Source organism: Mytilus californianus, unplaced genomic scaffold, assembly GCF_021869535.1.
Source record: "Mytilus californianus isolate M0D057914Y unplaced genomic scaffold, xbMytCali1.0.p SCAF_14, whole genome shotgun sequence".
Taxonomy (NCBI): Eukaryota; Metazoa; Mollusca; class Bivalvia; order Mytilida; family Mytilidae; genus Mytilus; species Mytilus californianus.
In genome coordinates, this window is record NW_026262626.1 from 4,405,526 (window position 1) to 4,424,431 (window position 18,906).

At 30.3% G+C, this 18,906-nt stretch overlaps 1 protein-coding gene across 5 annotated transcripts in view; it reads right to left on the reverse strand.

The window, feature by feature from the left end:
- Window positions 1–18,906, reverse strand: part of LOC127724051 (syntaxin-binding protein 5-like) — a 102,092-nt gene that overhangs the window by 18,642 nt on the left and 64,544 nt on the right. Inside the window, exons 14-22 of one of the 5 annotated variants that reach the window (XM_052230824.1) lie at window positions 17,281–17,348; window positions 16,697–16,737; window positions 16,002–16,195; window positions 14,758–14,919; window positions 13,882–14,030; window positions 12,812–12,900; window positions 12,177–12,286; window positions 8,135–9,032; window positions 1,126–1,152 (exon numbers count right to left, since the gene is read on the reverse strand). In XM_052230824.1, coding sequence (XP_052086784.1) covers window positions 1,126–1,152; window positions 8,135–9,032; window positions 12,177–12,286; window positions 12,812–12,900; window positions 13,882–14,030; window positions 14,758–14,919; window positions 16,002–16,195; window positions 16,697–16,737; window positions 17,281–17,348 — 1,738 coding nt within the window. Of the gene's footprint in view, window positions 1–1,125; window positions 1,153–6,904; window positions 7,050–8,134; window positions 9,033–12,176; window positions 12,287–12,811; window positions 12,901–13,881; window positions 14,031–14,757; window positions 14,920–16,001; window positions 16,196–16,696; window positions 16,738–17,280; window positions 17,349–18,906 lie in introns of all 5 variants that reach the window. The other 4 variants (XM_052230827.1, XM_052230826.1, XM_052230825.1 and 1 more) reach the window with 4 other exon arrangements.

Here is an 18,906-nt window from a genome sequence, read left to right on the forward strand (position 1 = left end):
TCCAAATACAATACATTCTCCAGATTTTAAAAGAAATGATTAAAAGGTTTGATCATGAATGATAAGAGATGCCAAGCAATGAGTATTGATACACTTAACTCTGAGAACCTCTGGTATTCTGATCAATGCATTCCTATTTATATTTTGATACATATTTTCTTTCAACAAAAGCAAATAATTTTAATTAAAATCAGCTTACAAGCATAAGTAATAATGTAATATAAAGATGGTGTGTGTCAGACAATAATAAAATTGTTAAACTGTGCTTAAAATGAGCATTTGCCTGCAAAAATAACACATGCAGTGATGATGCTAGAATGTACTATAAAATAAAACATCTGGGACTTAACTGATTTCATAAAATCTTTCCACTTTCAGTTAGGCCTTTCATTTTTTTTTCTTTCTATTTTTTCATTTCTCAAAACCATATCGAAATTTTTTTTTTAACAATTTTGCCCTTTTATTCTCCATGTTTTGCTCATTATTCTCTTTTCTGTAAACCCCATCCAGACCCTCAGCTAAGACCCTGTTTGAATAATGTTAAACTGTAGGCCATGCCATAAAAAAGTCAGACACACACTACTGATTGTGTTATTCGTATAACCCCTCTTCATCATTGCTTAAGTATCTTAAATGCATCACATAAACTGCTAACACAAGATCGGTCTCCCATGTGTAACTTAATCACAAACTTTAACATGTGTTCATGCTGCTATGCCAGGAACAGCATACATAAGTCTCATTTTCCCATGCAAGACAAATATGTTTTGGAGTGTTAAAAATTTTAAAGAAAATTATCGTCTCTTGAATGGCCTATTTCTATATTAGCTTCCAATGCAGCATGATTGATGAATATAGTGAATTTAATTAATACAAAATATTTTCTTTGATTTGTCTGGCCTCAGTATTTTTCATTCTGGTGTACACATCTCCATTGGCTAACAAATTAAATTATCAAGAAAATATTAGTGACAGCTTTCCTGGAAGTAAAATAACATTAGTACTAAATCAATTTTACTGCGGACGAAAAAATCTGTATGGGTGAAACTTTTTTTTCTAAAATGTGACAACAACAATAACTTTATATGTGCTGAAAGGGTTAGAAGAAATGTGCTTCAGACTCACCACAATCAGGTTTGAGGTATACAATGGCTATCAAAACAATAATTATAATAGAGTCAGTACTTTCAACTATAAAGCTGCTGATTTTAACATGTAAAAACACAATATTAGCTAAGATAAATCAAATTAACCTGAACAACTTGATAAAAATGATGTTTTTTTTCAGTTAATTAAGATCTAATGTCTGAGAGTCAAAAAGATAAAAACAAATTTAGTTGTCAAAATCTCAATTAAACTATCTTCATACCTTTAATAATAAATTAATTAATATAAGAAAAAACACTATAAAGTTAATACCCGGTAATTAAAATCTGTGAACCATAAACATTTTCTGATTTCAAAATTTACAAAAAAAAGTTTTTATGACCCTAAGATACAGAATTTTCATTATCCAGCCACTTAAACATAAATAAATAAAATTAATAAACATATACATGTATCTTGACAAACATGAATAATTGTTTAACTGCATTTTCATTCATTATTTCAGATCAATAAAGTTCAGCTGTTTCATAGCAAAGGATAGGAGGTTCAAAGAACAGCAAATCAAAATTATGAACAGCTGGATATTTTATTTGGGGGCTTCTATTGTTTTCATGAAATAAAAAAAAGTGAGATGATTTTTTCCAAGTGATAATTATAAGAGAGCAATTATGACCATAGATGACAATAGCCAACTCAACCTTTTGGGTATGGTCAGTTTTTAATATCAGTTTGGGAAACTGTCCTCCATTATAAATACATCTTCATCTTATATTACTGCCTACAACTCCATTAAATGATAGAATAACATATTCTAAAAGGAAAACATCCTTAAGTACAAAACATTCTACCATTGGCTTATTACAACATATTTATGGTCACCAATTTAAATTAAAACAAAATAATAATTGTTTTTTGCCACAACTTTGTGCATTTCACACATTAGTGTTTAGTTTGTATTAATGTATTTTGTTATCTATTAAACCATTTTTAGAGTTTACTTTTCTCGTATTATTTTTTATTTTAAAATGTACTTAAACATGTACCTACTTTTTGTTAGTACATTGAAAAATGTTAAAAGGGGAGAGTTGATATCTCTTAAAACTAGTTTAAACCAATCGTATGTTCCTATATGTGTTCTAAGTAAGGAATCTGGTAAGTGATTATCCGTCAAATCAGTGGGGTGCTACTTTTATTTGTTTTTTCATTTTTCAATGGTAAATGGCCATCTGTTTTCCTATACTGAGACCCTTACTTCTATATTAGCGTATCTCTTTTGATCTTTTGTTATTTATGGAGTTTGATGTTGATGTGAGATCTTTGTTAATTATTGTTAAATCAAATCATTTAAAGGTTGACATATTGTATAGACACCTGCATATTGCTGAAGACTGTATGTTGATTTCTAGATGTCTTTTTGATTTTTGTTGTTGGGTTGCTGTATCATTGATGTAAACTCAGCATTTCCTTTCATCATATGAAATGGTCACGGTTATTTTTTAAACAGAGTAAGAAACAGATAATAAGTAATAAAATGAAGATTCATATTTATCCAATTACATATCTAGATATATTTTGTCAATTTACTATTACAGAAATAATAGGTCCCACAACACTAAGTGAAAAGTGACCTCCTTATCTTGTGTTCATCTACTATATAAAGAGTAACCTAGTTTAAACTTTACAACAATAGATACTATATTGAAATCACTGAGAAAAAATATTCTTATCTGAAAACATTTTCTTCACACTTGAGAAATATGATTCAATGTTAGGTTAAGAATAAAGAGCATATTCAAATTTTAATATTGAAAGCAATTAATGTCTGTGTATGAAAAACTGAAAGACATATCCACCAGTTAATGGGGAAATAATAAATACATTTGTTAGAGCTTCATCATGTTCATTATCCAGAACAAGCACTTTTCAAATTAAAAGTGTTACCATGAAGAAACTTAAATTAAAGTGTTACCATGAAGAAACAACTATTTCTCTTGGAAATGTCAGATACTAAACTGTACAGAGTACAGATGTCAATACAGGTTATTGAAATATATGCATATACATAAATAATATATACATATCAATAACCTGTGACGCAAATACACTTTAATTTCACTGGTGTTAAATCAACATACTGCTTTTACTCAATGTGACCTTAAAACTTCTATATCATTATTACAGTGATTGACATTAATTTCCTACAGCAAATATATTTTTCTATTTAAAATTTATTTTTGTATTTTCAAATTCATTCCAGTGATATAATAATTGATTTTTGGCTAACTTTTGCAATTTCATATACCGGTAAAAATAATTGATAATGTAAATTTTGTTAATAATTACTCAAAATCTTCCATTTCTTCATGTCAATTATTATGAAAACAATAAATGTAAAAAATCTGAATGCTAATTATTATGATAATTCGTAATGTCAATTATCATGCAAAAAGTAGCATGTGACCTTCAAACTTTTTCAGTTTTATTGGTGATAACATATATAATAAAGAAATATCTATATTCAATTAAAAAAAAACAGTGGATATGCCTCTCAAAAATAGTTTTTGTAGACAATTTGCAAAAATGATGGTAAATTTCAATTTCATTTTCAACAGAAAACTGTATATTTACAAATTAAAGATTAAATAAAAAAGACTACAAACACAAATATCCCACATCAAACCAAATAAAAAATTAATTGAAACATACACATATATATATACACATGTATATAAATCTGATTGTAATAAAAACACCACAATAGCAAGCGAGGAGGGGAAATACACAACATAAGTACCAGTAGGCAATGACATGACTCTTATTCTTACTATTACTTTTAGTACATTTTGCCATAAAAATACCTTATTAAAACCAAAAAAATACCACACCTCCAAAAAGTTGTCACAGACATACCTGTACCATTATACCCCTACAACCTCAATAAGTTACAGCCTTATAAAACTTAAGGCTGGAAAGTAATTGGTCTTGGTTAGTCAAGTAGTGGAAAATAAACCTTTTGATCCTAGGTCTAGTACTGGCAAAATTTCACAACTTTCAAGTTATAGGATATTTCTAAAAATATTGTTAAATTTGAACAGATATATATACAAGAGTACACTTCCAGAAATGTCTCGCCTGCTTTACTATTAATGATTTATTTTTTCACGATAGTCCTAAATATAAAGTTTTACTATAAGTATCACAAAAACTAAACATTATTAATGATCCATGACAATGAGGTCAAGGTCATATAAACTAAGCCAGACAGACATGTACACCTTACAATCATTACATACACCAAATATAGTTGACATTTTGCTTAAATTATACAAGTAACAATCAAAAACATGAAATCTTAATATTGACCAATGAATCATGAAAATGAGGTCAAGGTCAGATGAAACCTGCCAGACAGACATGTACCCCTTACAATCAATTGATACATCAAATATAGTTGACCTTATTGCTTATAGTATCTGAGAAACAGACTTAATCAGGAAAATTTAACATGGACCAATGAACCATAAAAATGAGGTCAAGGTCAAATAACTTGCCAGACAGACATGAACACCTTACAATCATTTCATACATCAAATATAGTTGACCTACTGATTATACATGTAGTATCTTGCAAAAGGACCCTACTACTGAAACTTAACATTGACCAATGAACCATGAAAATGAAGTCAAGGACATATGATACCTGCCAGACAGAAAAGTGACATGTACAACTTACAATCATTCGATACATCAAATATAGTTGACCTTATTGCTTCTAGTATCTGAGAAACAGACTTAACCAGGAAAACTTAACATGGACCGATGAACCATGAAAATGAGGTCAAGGTCAGATGAACCCTACCAGACAGACAAGTACACCTTACAATCATTCCATACACCAAATGTAGTTGACCTACTGCTTACAGTGTCTGAGAAACTAGTTATGTAAATTTAACTTGATCACTGATCCATGAAATAAGGTTGAGGTCAAGTGAGCCCTGTCTGATGGATATGTTGACATTGCAAGGAACCAATATACCAAATATAGTTATCATATTACTCATAATAAGTGAGAAATTCACATATCACTGAACCATGAAAATGAGGTAAAGGAAAACAGACATATGACAAACGGAAACTTCATAACATAAGGCATCTATATACAAAGTATAAAGCATCCAGGACTTCTACCCTCTGAAATATATAAAATTAATACAAATAGTTCACGCTGCCATCAGATTGTAATCCTGATATCTCGCATTCTGCAACAAAATTCTGCCTCTTTCATGGCATGAGAGACCAAAAAAGAACAACTTCTTATATAGACCATGTTCGTCTTCACGATGAACTTTAAAATCTACAGGCCCTGATCTCAATTTTTGGAATTTTTTTGTTAAGATTCTGTTGGCCTGCAGAGATGATTTTTACAGGCCCGAGAGCAATTTTACAAGCCTGGGCTGCTGGGCCTGTGGCTTAGTGAGAAGACTGCCGGCGGCGGGCGGGCATGTACAAACCCTTAATAGAGACTATTACAAAATTTTAGAAGGTAAAATTATTTTGCACTGAAAGAGATACCTTTTTGTCATATCATGTTTTACATGCCATTACACTACTGTACCAGTTTGATCAACTTGTCATTGTACAAATATGTGAACATCTTATCCAATAATATCAGATTAAGAAAATAGGAGTGATGTGTGCCAAACTGATATTCAAAACCCTTGATGAAAGGAAAATATGACTACTATGTTAAATGAAATTTTTAAGAAATGAATAATGTTACAAAGAAGACAAATTTGAGAAAAGAACATTTCGACCACCCCTCCCCCTTCCCCCAACAAAAAAATGAAAGAAAAAGAAAAGTAAATGTGTATAAGGTTTCTTGTAAATGAAATATTAGGTCAGCAGTTGGGAATTTAATAAAAGTTCTCTTGTTGTTCTTCACAACACAGTATCAGATTCCTGTATTGTATGTATCTTTGTATTGGAAATACTTATAATCCTTTCATTATTAAACCAACTGACAACCATCAGGATGATTAACATTGTTTGGATACATATTGTTTATAGTAGAATCCCAATTAATAGTTATAACAACAGATATATGTCGGAGAATAGATCTTCCAAAAATAAAAGAAGAATGTGTCTGAGGACACGAATCCCCCCGCTCAAGCTTTGCAACAAAAATGGGATGGGCGGAAAGATTGAAGGACGGACGGTCAAGGGTAACTCTTAATACCCCGTCTCCAATGGTGAGGGCTAAAAAATTAGGAATATAGATCAAATTAGGGTTGATCAGGAAACCTTAACAATGACTTTTTTGGTGCAGTGGAAATGCTATAACCAAGATGTACAATATGATTTAGTGACAATTACACTTTCTGGTAAAGTACATGTAATGATTTTTCTCTAAAGGTCACGAAAAAAACAGAGAAAATATGAGTCAGTTAAAAAACTATGTCTTCCTTTCTCAGATTTGTCATAAAACCCCAAATTACTCTGGATTCATTATTATTAGTGAGATACCAATTTTCGTTGAGTTCATGGGTATAGGTGAACCACGAATTTTAATGTTCAACAAAGATGGAATTTGGTATAGGCTTGTATGCAGCCTTTTGCGAAATCACGAAATAAATATCCACGAAAAATACGATTTTCCCCCAATCGCCGAAAAATGGTACTCTCGAAAATAAATGAAACCACAGTATGTCAAGGAGTTTATTTTCTGTACAACCACATTGTTGACCAAACTTTAAAACAACATAAAAAGATGTAGATTAAATATAGCAATGGTGAGCACCTCCACCCGTCATCTCCTCTACTGACGCCACACTTTGAGCTTTCTGTAGTTTTCGAATACCTTGCGACTTGCTTCGTTTTAACTCAGGAGGTTGCTGTTGCCTTTTTTGCTTTAGACACATTGGACTCACACATACACCATTTATCTATAAATTAAGGGTTCATACAACAATCATCTACAGATTATCTTCTCTCAGAGGAGAAGCTATATATTATATCCAAGTGTGTGAGTTGTGTGTCATCTGTGTTAAGTCGTCCTATTCACAAAAACATCAAATAACATGTAATTTATGACTGATATGTAATCTGATGTCTGAAATTTTTGCGAATATAACTGAAGAAGTTTTATTTATTTATAAGACATTTTACAGATTACTTACCTATGGCATGTTCCATCTGAGTTAGTTTTTAATTCAAAACTTAGTTCATCTACATGTGCCAATAGTTTCATGGCCAAAACAATGTTCTGACATTATTTTGTCCTTAACTAAGAATGTTGTAGTTGAGAAAATATAAATAAATTTGCAGAATATTTTTATATTCATGCTATGCAGTTAGTTTACAGTAAACAGCTCTGATCTAAAACTTTTTACTGAATTTTTTAACTTTTAATCCCCCCCCCCCCCCCCTTTTTATAAATTCAACTTTACAAACAAATTTCTTAAATATTTAACTAATCCTACTTTTTTCTCAACTCGAAAAATAAAAAAGCGCCTGCAAAAATCTATAATTCTATTTATAACAGCAACAAAAAATCCCATATTTTATAACAAAGTAAAAATTTAAGCAAACCAAGACAATACAAGCTGAAAACATGAAAGTATAGTTACAAGAGATGAACATGATTGAAGATGAGTATACATGCTATAATCCCCATATACAAAGCTAGGAATACATGCAACAACAGAGGTCAAACTTAACATGCTGTTATAAATGGACAGATCACAGTTGTGCATTTAAATAGAGACAACAATTTGTGTGTCAACTATTTACTTGACTTTATTCAATATCATAAATTAAACCCAGAGAAATGAAAAATAGACAAGATTGTGATTTGTCCATTTTTAACACTGAAGTTATACTGGAGAAGACTTAGCCGTTGGCCAGAGTTTTTGTCATGCTCAGGAAGACCCATCTTACCCTGCAATTAGAAAAACACACACATATTTTACTAATACTTAAATATATACCAAAGATACCTCAGCAAAAGAAAACTAGTCCTGAAACATACCCGGTTGTAACAATTCTGTAATGCTCATTTTTCTAATTGTCGTATGCCCTTCTTTATCATTTGACAAGTCTAGAACTTCAAGTCTGGGTTTCTTGTCATCCTCTTTGAAAAGCTTATTTTGAATTTGGACACTCATTCGCCTCATACTTTTAAAAAATCCTGTATCTTGCTTTTCCTCATCTGTTTCATCGTCTGTAATCTCTTTATGGTGCTTGTTATGGAAGTCATCATCTCCGTGCGATGATTTACTATTGTTTAAATTGTCACTATCACATGAAACACCAACATCTTCTTTACATTTTTTAGCATGAGATTTTTTACGATGAAAACCAAGTTTATGTAATGAGATTCTCCTGGTTTTTTGTTTTTCTGGAGGTTCCATGTCAATATCAGGTTCTGAGGATGACCTTGGTCTATCGTCACCTTTACCATTAGAGTATTTCCCAATCAAACCACTGGGTTCTGATTTCGTTTTTCCTACTTTCTTCTTTTTTCCCATTATTGGCAATTTTTCGAATGTCAAATTATGTTCATTGTTATTGTTCGTTGGTGTTCTTTCTTCATCCGAGTAGGATGTTTCCGCCAGCTGGACTTTTAAACTTGGAAGCGTGAGTGGTTGAACGGACATCCGACGAATATTTTTTCTCATGGAAGATTCCATACTGATTTCACCGCCTTCATCACTTTCCTTTTTATCATTTAAAGTATTAGTATCATTATCCAAAGTTTCTGCTAAATCTGCAGTTTCAACATTTTCATCATCAACACTAGAATTAACTTCTTGATCACTTTTATCTGAGTCTGTCTGCTGACTTTCTTTAATAGCCAACAAAGGGTAATCGCTAGGCCAAGAGGATTTTTTCTTTAATCTGGCAGGGTTGGTTTCAGGGGATGGTGACTGTAGATTTAAACAAAATAAACAAAACTAAAACATAAAAGTAAATAAAACACAACAACTTAACAAAACAACAAAGGTAAAACAAGGGAACTACCTGGAGGGAAATAGGACAATGATGCATACCACATAAAGTGTTTGGAGGTGTGTATGCATTATCAGTTAGTGCTTTCTTAATGATTCTGGAGAACTTTGCATGGCTTTATCCATTTTTTATGAGGGGATATACTTTTTGCGTTTAAATATGGCTGGTTTTTGATTAAATTTTTTAAAGGAATTGAAAATCACTTCCTTAATTGAAATCAACAGTTGCAAATGTGTATATTTAAATGTGAGTAATATGAAAATTTTTTGCTTTTAAAAAGAAATGTAATTTTAATTTTTTTATAAATCTAACATATCTTTAGTAATAGTCTGAGATACAGATTTAAAGTTACCAAACTTTTTAAACAACCCAAAAAAGATGATGATGATTGAGTTATATTTTTTCTGTCTTTAAATAACAAAGTCTTGTTTTTCTTTAAAATGAAATAATTTTTAAAAAATCTGTATTGATATCAGTTACAGGTAATATACTTTTCTATCTATTTAAGCCTTTTCTCTACAAAAGGTTTCAGGAAAATTTGTTTTTAATTATTCGTCATTTAAGTATAAAAATATGTATAGCATTAAATTCTCCAAAAACATTAAAAGAATCAGGTTGAAACACAATGCAAGCAAACAGCAACTAAAACTACTTTTTCTAAAAAAAAAAAAAAAAAAAAAAAAAAAAAAACAACAACAAAAAATTGTCTACTACTATTTCTACTTTTGTAAATGTACAGTGAAATCCATAACATATGTCAGCAAATACACCAAAATCATCATTTATAAAAAGACAGAAAATTAAATACTTCCCTGCCACGATTCAAAATGATCTGGTAGTCAATGCCTCTTTTAAAGTACCATTAAGAGTTTTATAATTCAGCATTATTGTCATTAAAAGAAATAAAGAAATCGAATTAAAAATTAGCATTAATTATTTAATTTTGTTTGTTACTGCATGAAATTGCTTTGTTTTTTTTTAACATAAATTATTTCTATAATATAGAAGTATAAAAAAGAAATGTTCTGCAGTTTCGAATTAATTACAATCACAATGCTATTCTGTTTTACGACAACATTTGGCTTTCAAATTTCTTTCCTCATAATTAATTCAGGTGTATTGCTAACACTCTAAATGTTATGTATTTCTGAATGGTAACAAATTAAACATCTAAACAAAATCAATTCCTACAGCAAACAAAACTGCAAATAATATTCATGATTTAAAAGCGGAATTAAACTTCGTGTCTCAATTATGGCTCTTTATAAAATGTCATGTTTACCATTGTTCAATGTTTCTATGAACAAATTGAAATTTCATCAATCTTAAAACATTTTGAAATGCAAACAGAATGCAGATATAGCCTATTAAATTGATTTGAGTCATGGTTAAATCTCAAAAATAAGTTGATGAATAGCATGTCATAAATATATATAAGCAATAAATGTTATCTTTGAGTAGTTTTTTCTATTGTTATGATAAAATACTTTTCTATCTAATAGATTTCTTTAAAATACTATCTACTGTGTTTTACTTTGTTGTAAATTTTCAATAATAAGTTTTATTTTACAAATACATGTATCATATTCTTAATGTGTATTTTTGATAAATATCGTTTCAAGAACTAAGTCTCCTTTAAATTGTGTTGTATAAATAATTCTATTAAGACAAATGCGTTATATTTCCCCCTTTTTCACAAAAAAACTCTCATTAAATAGCTTCAGCTTTAAAGTTTTCACATAAACATAATGGAACGAATAATTCATAACAGATAAAAGAGACTTAGTTGCTTGATGTTTATTTATAAATCTAGTACAACACATATTTTTATTGTCCAGCGTGATACTATCGTGATGAATTGTTCCTATACTCCTTACCTCTCAGGTTACAGAACCACAAGAAAATTACTTTAAATAAACACTTATAGGTCAGTCTCTGTAAGCATCAAACATTTATAAAGCAAATTGGTCTGAAGTCACAAAAGTGCAATAAATTCTGCTACTGATATTCACATAATTTAAAAAAAAAAAAGACCTTTTCCTTAGGACCCACGTACGTAGCTGCAAGGTTAAATTCTTTACAATTTTAGCAATTAAATTTTCTGTCAATAATTAAAATTCATCAATTAAAACTTTACTTTAGTTGAATGCTCATCGTTTTAAATCAGTCTGTTACTTAAAAATGTATGGAAAACACTGATGACAATATGTTAAAGACTCTGTATTCCATTTGGTGATTACTGAGACTGCCTTGTAAGTAAAACATTGCTTATCATTCAAGTACAATAGCATTCATATATCTATTTACTTTCTTAAATGATACACCACGGGAAAAGTTGTGAAACATACAATAAATTTTCATCATATTACAAATGATATTTATGTAGAGTTGGTAAATTTTAGAGATAGCAACACTCTGCACACTAAACAGCCTTAACAAAAACTCTCCAAGAAAAAGGAATAAGTTTGTGGCCCACTGTGTGGTCATATTTCTGGCTATACCCAGTTCACCCTGATTTCCTAGTTGCACTTAAAATTCCTCATCCAGTCCTCTTATAAGTACCAATTACTCAAACATGAAATGATTTCCTGTGAATTTTGGAAGAAATCTGAATAACGAAATACCTTAAACAAAGCCTAAAGAATCATTTGTTGCAAAACCTTTACAGTGGTGTATATTTCAAAAATCCTACCTACTTCAAATCTCATCAAAAATGCTTTTCTTGTAAAGAAGCATTTCTACATAAATTTATGAAGATATTCAATGGTTTTAACAAAACACAAAAGTAGGTCTGTTGATAAATTTTCGATCATAAACAGAAAGTTTTCACATCAAATGTTCTGTCTAACAGATGTTTTAACAAAATAAAGTTCATATAACTATCATGTAAATTACCAATGACTGTTTTTGACAAAGGGAGACAATTGACAATTTCCACATAAAATTGAAATATTATCTCCCCTTAGATAACAGGAATCATAAATTACATTTTTTTTACAAAATAGTTGTTCATCAATATGACAGAAGTTTTTTCCCAATATTCTCATGTTTCAATCACTTACTTGATCAGTGGTAGGTGAACGACAGCCTTCCTCATTCCCTGAAAACTCTGCTTGGTTGAACTTTTTACCCCTAGGAGACCTTGGAGCCCTCTGATAGGGATCCATAGAACCTACAAAACACATGCAGAAAACATGCATATATGTATATTAGGCAACAGTAAGAAACATTCTGATACAGAAAAAGAAAGCAATGTTAGAAGTCAAAATACAAATGATAAAAGTGACAGATATAAAAGAAAAGATTTTTTTATACAAGATAGAGATTACTAACCAAAGGAGATAGCAAACTTCCCCTTTAAAAGCATTTGAAATTACCATATTCAACTATACCCTTCCAATATTATTATCTAAGAAAAATTTGAAACCACCACATGTTGAAATATGTCGCAATAGCACAATCATTTCTATATCTGTAATTATTATCAAGCTAGTAAACTTGAAATGCAAAATCATTTCTTTTAGGTAAACATTCTTACATTCTTAAAAAAATAGAATTTCTCCATTTCTTTGATTTGAATTCCTCTTTGTACTTATTAGATCAACACAAAACCATGAGAGATGATGAAGTACCTTTAGAGAGTTAAGTACATAAATTACCAGCCCTCTTACTTAGCAATATAAGATTCTATATTTACCATATAAATCAGGAGTTCCTAAATTTAAAAGACACGTTTTTTGCAGATAATCAATAATTGCTAGACCTGACTCATTACCAAACGCTAATCTGAAAATAAACATAGAGACATGTTCATATTCACAGTATTTTTTTTCTATAAAGTAATGGAAAAACATATCTGATGTATAAAAAGCATTAATATTTTCTAGCAAAATATTTCAATTTTGTAAAATGTTCATTGCCAAAAGCCATTACGAGACCTATGTGTGTTTGTTATTCGCATTCACTTATATTGTCTTTCGTATGAACACATTCAATTTAAGATGTATCTTATTCATTTAAGACTTGGAGAACATGTTTTTTTTCTTCATATAGTTGAAATTGGGCTTTGAACTAGCTTTTAATAACTACCAGTAATCTTTAATAGATTGATACTTTGTGAGTCTATAGTCTTTTTCTTGTTTGTTTTTAAGCTTAGTATGGATCTGATCAATCAAGTCCTTCCCAATTTTGTCATCCCAGTGTTTTATAGCTATCAAGTATGGGTTTTGTTCATTGTTGAAGGCTGTATGGTTATCTTAGTTGTTCATCTTTATCATCATACCACATCTCAATATCTTCATAATAAATTAGATAATGACAGATTAATTTCAGAGTTCCCTGTCTGTTTTCTACCATACAAAACATTTTCTACAGAAAAGGGACATAGTTTTAATTACAATATTGTAATAACTAAATAATAGAAGATAAACAAGTAAAGAACTGTATTGAAATAAAGTATCTAATTTCAATTAAGAGCATTTCCAGAGACTGGACATTTGCCTTCCTAAATGTGTGAAATAAATTTTCAAAAAAATAAAATTTGAAGTGTCATAGTATTTCCATCATTTATAAATATTTCGAGTTTTTATATTCATACTCAGCTAGGAATGAGACCATAATTTACTATGAATCCAAATATGTTCTTTTTCATTTTTGAATGAATGATTTCAGGGTTTCAAGTAATTCAAGGTTTGTAATGTCTTATTCATTTGAGGGTAATTAATGTGACATTCCTATTGTTCATACATATATTACTGATATACTTACAATCCATACACTGAGTTGACCGATATATATGTAATATTTCCAGGATGTTCACTATCGAGATATTGTAATAAACACACTAAATCTGAGTAGTAGCCAGCACTAAACTTCCGACTACCAGACTTTACAATCAAAGCTGTCCCTGTTTCCAGCTGTTAAAATAAGTATGTTTTATGTTAAATAAACATGACATGAATAGACAATGTATTTATTTTGGACTTAAAAATGTAATTTTTCTAATTTTTATTTCAACTTCAGATTTTTCACTACGATTTCTTGCACATTGTTTTCATATTTGTATATCAGAATATGATTTTTTATACGATGCTGGCCGGTATTTTGTTTGCCTGGTTAGTCAATTCATTTAAGGTTATGTTAACAAAATGAATTGAGGGTACCCCTTGTTGCATATGTATATTGGTATCAGCTGATTTTTTTTCCAGTTAACACTGTGGTCTATACAGCCATAAAAGCACATACCTATATCTCACTTTCAGAAATTTTCTTTATAAAGTTTCTATATAATATCTCAGAAATACTATTTGATCAATTTCTTAATAAAAGAATACTCATTGTTGTTCAAATTCTATGTTCTTACTGATTTATACCAACAATCATTCCATAACACAATTTTATACCATTTTTTCGCTATCAATTTTTGTCTGTTTCATTTTATTAGTGAAAAAAATTACAACATAATATTTTAAATTTCATTATATAATAACTTACTTTACAGCTATGACTGTCTGAGGTATTACTTGAGTATGACCCCATACTACCACTTGTGATTATACAATAACTTACTTTACAGCTATGACTGTCTGAGGTATTACTTGAGTATGACCCCATACTACCACTTGTGATTATACAATAACTTACTTTACAGCTATGACTGTCTGAGGTATTACTTGAGTATGACCCCATACTACCACTTTGCTGCTGACTAACTACACTAAGACTTGGGGTAGATGATTTTGGACACTCAAAATCTGGTGAGTCTAAATCATCATACACTTCATACACAATAGAAATATCCAAACTCTACAAAATATTAGACACTTGTTAAATTTTACAAAATCATTTAATAAAGCTCTCTATAAATTTACAGATGTTTTTATAGTATTTCAAGTATTTTCTACATAACCATTTTCCATAAACTCCAAATGGCACACATGCATTACCCCCATTTTCTCACAAGTGCAAAATTCTATTTGAATTTTATCGAGGACTGTTTTGATAGTAAAACATGTAATGTATTGAAACCCAATCTGCTCAAGGGAGGCACTAGTAAATATACGGTTAAATCAGCTGTAGCAAGCTGTTATAGATACCAACATCTATGTCAGGGCCTTTTATAGCTGACTATATGGTATGGGTTTTTCTCATTGCTGAAGATCTTACAGTGAACTATAATTGCTTGTATCTTCGTCATTTGAAATCTGGTGGCTAGTTGTCTCATTGTCAGTAATACCACATCTTATTTTTTTTCATATCTAACAACTGTTTATATAGCTCTAGATAAAAGAATGTTACAAGAAAATTGGTAAAGATATGTATAATTGGTATTGATATGAAGTAATGATTTAAAGGAAAAATGATGTATGCCAAAACAACATTTTAATTTGTAATAGACAGGAGGACCGGGTGTTATACTGAATAGATATCATTTATACCTTTTACAATTTCAATTGATACAAAATATTTGACAGACATTCTTGGAAATATTTTTTGGCTTATACTGTTATTAGTCATTTTAATGACTGTCCATTTTTGGTGCTTGTAGGCTTAGCATTAATACACCAATGGGACACAAAGAAAACTAATATTCTTATTTATATCAATATACAGCATAAAAAAAAAGTAATGTTGTGATAAAATATTTATTCGAAAGTTATGCATTTTTTTCGCTTCATTTTTTTCAAAGTTAAAATGTTATTGGTAATTCATGACGTACAACTTTTTGACAATCTGTAAATTAATGTGATTTGCCTTATGTATGCTGACATAGTAACACATGACATGTTCGGCAATCTTTTAATTTTGTATTTGAAATCTGTTTTCTGTTATCATTTTAACACAAAACATCAATCTATTCTCAATATAAATTAAAATCTAATACTCACTGAGACTTCCGTTGATACCTCTTGTTTTGAGAATTTAAAGAGTATTAAATGAGTTGCTCCCGCTAAACACAATATTCGGCTCTCTGGACACAAATGTATTAAATACACAGCAAATGGATCGTCATCTTGACTTTCCTTTTTTGGTTTTTCAAATATTTTGGCAGTTTTTAATTTGTACAAAACTTGAAGTGTAACTGAAAGAAAAAAATATTCATAAAAATAAGGCAATGTGGTATGATTGCCAAGGAGTCATAATTGACATGAATTTTTTTAATCCAAATGAATGCAAATCTAAATATGCTGGACAACCTTAAACAAATTTCTTGAATTTTTTTGGCAAATTTTTCCTATCCAAACTGGTTGCTGTTTTTTTTTTTTTTTTTATCAAGTTTGCTTGTTTTGCTCTTAAGATAAAATTGCAAGAATATCCTCTTGTGTGTAAATTTGATATTTAAGAAAACAATCTTGGAAAAGAAAAATGCAAAATTAAAAACAGGTTTGACCCTAGAAACCATGACTTATGATATCTGCGAAAATAAACCACTGTACAGCAATATTCAAACAATATTTATGTTTTTACTCTCCATCTCTTCTCTGCTGAGGCAAATGTTTTTTTCAAAGTGCAAAAACTGCATTAATGTGTTATTCTTTTGAGTTTTACAATGTTCAAAAAATATACATGTGATATATCTTACCTGATGAAGCATCCCAGAACTTGACAGATCCATCAGCATGACTAAAATACAAAAAAAAAAAACATATTCTCTAAATATTAATGCATTTAAATCAGTTCAGATCAGTTGGATAAATCTGTAATAAACCACATGTTCATTGTTTAATAGTTAAATGTATGATTTCCAGACAAATCTTTATAAACTATAGTGTGCATTCGTTTTTTAAGAGACATTTGTTTCTACACTAATTTTGATTCATCTATAAAATTAACAGAGAGTTGATGGCAGATACTTGATGGTCTCAGTACAATTTATTCACAGCTTTTTTTAGACTAAGGGTATATATAGACATGACTGTAAGAGACACCTGTCAAAAATATAAACAGTATGTTGACCTCTAGATGTCTTGTTTTTTTTGTACTGTTGGGTTGCTGTCTCATTGATGTATGCCCCACATCTTCCTTTTATTCATATATAATTTATAAAATATTAATAAGCCCTAAATGAAATATTTCCTGCTACATTCTTCATTATCAGTTTTTATTTAGACTGAAAAATCCCAGTATTTCATTGCGAACGATGTAATAATTTTCTTTATTACTAACCCTGTAATGAGAATTTCTGGATAACTACATGTGGTTGTTCCCCATACTCCTCCTTTGATTGGCCATTCCTATAATAAAGTTTATACATATATGAACTTTCCAAATTGACAGCATGTTCCTGTTGGTCTGTTCAAGAGTTTACACATTCAAACAAATTATTTTAAGATTTACAAAACCTGTTTACATTGAGATATGTCTTCCCAGTTTGGCAACAAGATTTGGTATACTTTCCTCCACGTAAAAATAATTACAATTTCATGTTAAATACTTAGTCCTTCTAAAACTCCTATGACCAGAAAGATAAACATTGAACAGTGTTATTACTTCAAACAGAACATGACTGACAGGTCAGGGATTATATTTTGTTTGTTACCGAGTCACCTGATAAGAACGAAGGAATGGATGCACAGACCATATAAAACATAATACTACTATCTAGCTGGGCATAAAAATTAGTTTCAAGTATGTAAACCATATCACATCTAGAGCTGAGGACTGAACTTTAATGTTTTTTAAAGATCAAGTTTTTAAATATCTTGATGATTCCATTTATGTGGCTTTAAGATCCTTAATTCTAATATGATGCTCTTCTTTCGCTTTGTAAACTGTCATGTCTAATTTCAATAGAACATGGGGTACATGTATTTGACATCACAATCACATTGCAACATCAATTGTACTTTGAACAATGCAGGATATCAAAATGGGCATTTGTGTCAGTGTTGCTTGCTAGGAAATTAAATAAAATCAATCTTACAGTAAGTTTACATGTTTCAATTCATTTTCTAATCGTGAACCATTGGTTTTCTAGAACATTTGTACTTCATCAAACAATAAATGGGTAATGTGTCCATGGGACACAGATGATGCCCCGCTTGCATATAACGTTATAAAGGGACATAACTTAAGAACGGTAAAAGTGACGCTACCCAAATTTGTACTTGATCTGAGTTTTGTTGTAATAAGCATTGTGTATAAGTTTCATAACATTTGCTTGAGGCAAACTTAAGTTAGAAAACAAAAACGAAAAATTCAGCAATTTCTCCATTTGTAAAGGGGCATAACTCAATAACAGTAAATGTGAGGCCATCAAAATTCAAATTTGATCAGTGTTTTGTGGTAATAAGCATTGCACATAAGTTTCATAACATTTGTTTGAGGCAAACTAAAGTGAGAGAACGGAAACGAAAATTTCAGCAATTTTTTTTATTTGTAAAGGGGCATAATGCTAGAATGGTAAAAGTGACGCTTCCCAAATTCAAACTTGATCTGTGTTTTGTGGTAAAAAGCAATGTGTTTAAGTTTCATAACATTTGGTTGAAGCAAACTAAAGTAAGAGAACGGAAACGAAAATTTCAGCAATTTTTTTATTTGTAAAGGGGCATAACTCTAGGACAGTAGAAGTGACGCCACCAAAATTCAAACCTGATCTGTGTCATGTGGTAATAAGCATTGTGTATAAGTTTCATAACATTTGGTTGAGGCAAACTAAAGTTAGAGAATGGAAACCAATTTTGGGACGTACGGACGGACGTACAGACAGACAAGGGTAAAACTTAATGCACCCTCCGCTACGGCGGGGGCATAAAAAGGGCTGCCTTTCGTACATGTCTTATAGGTTTGCAT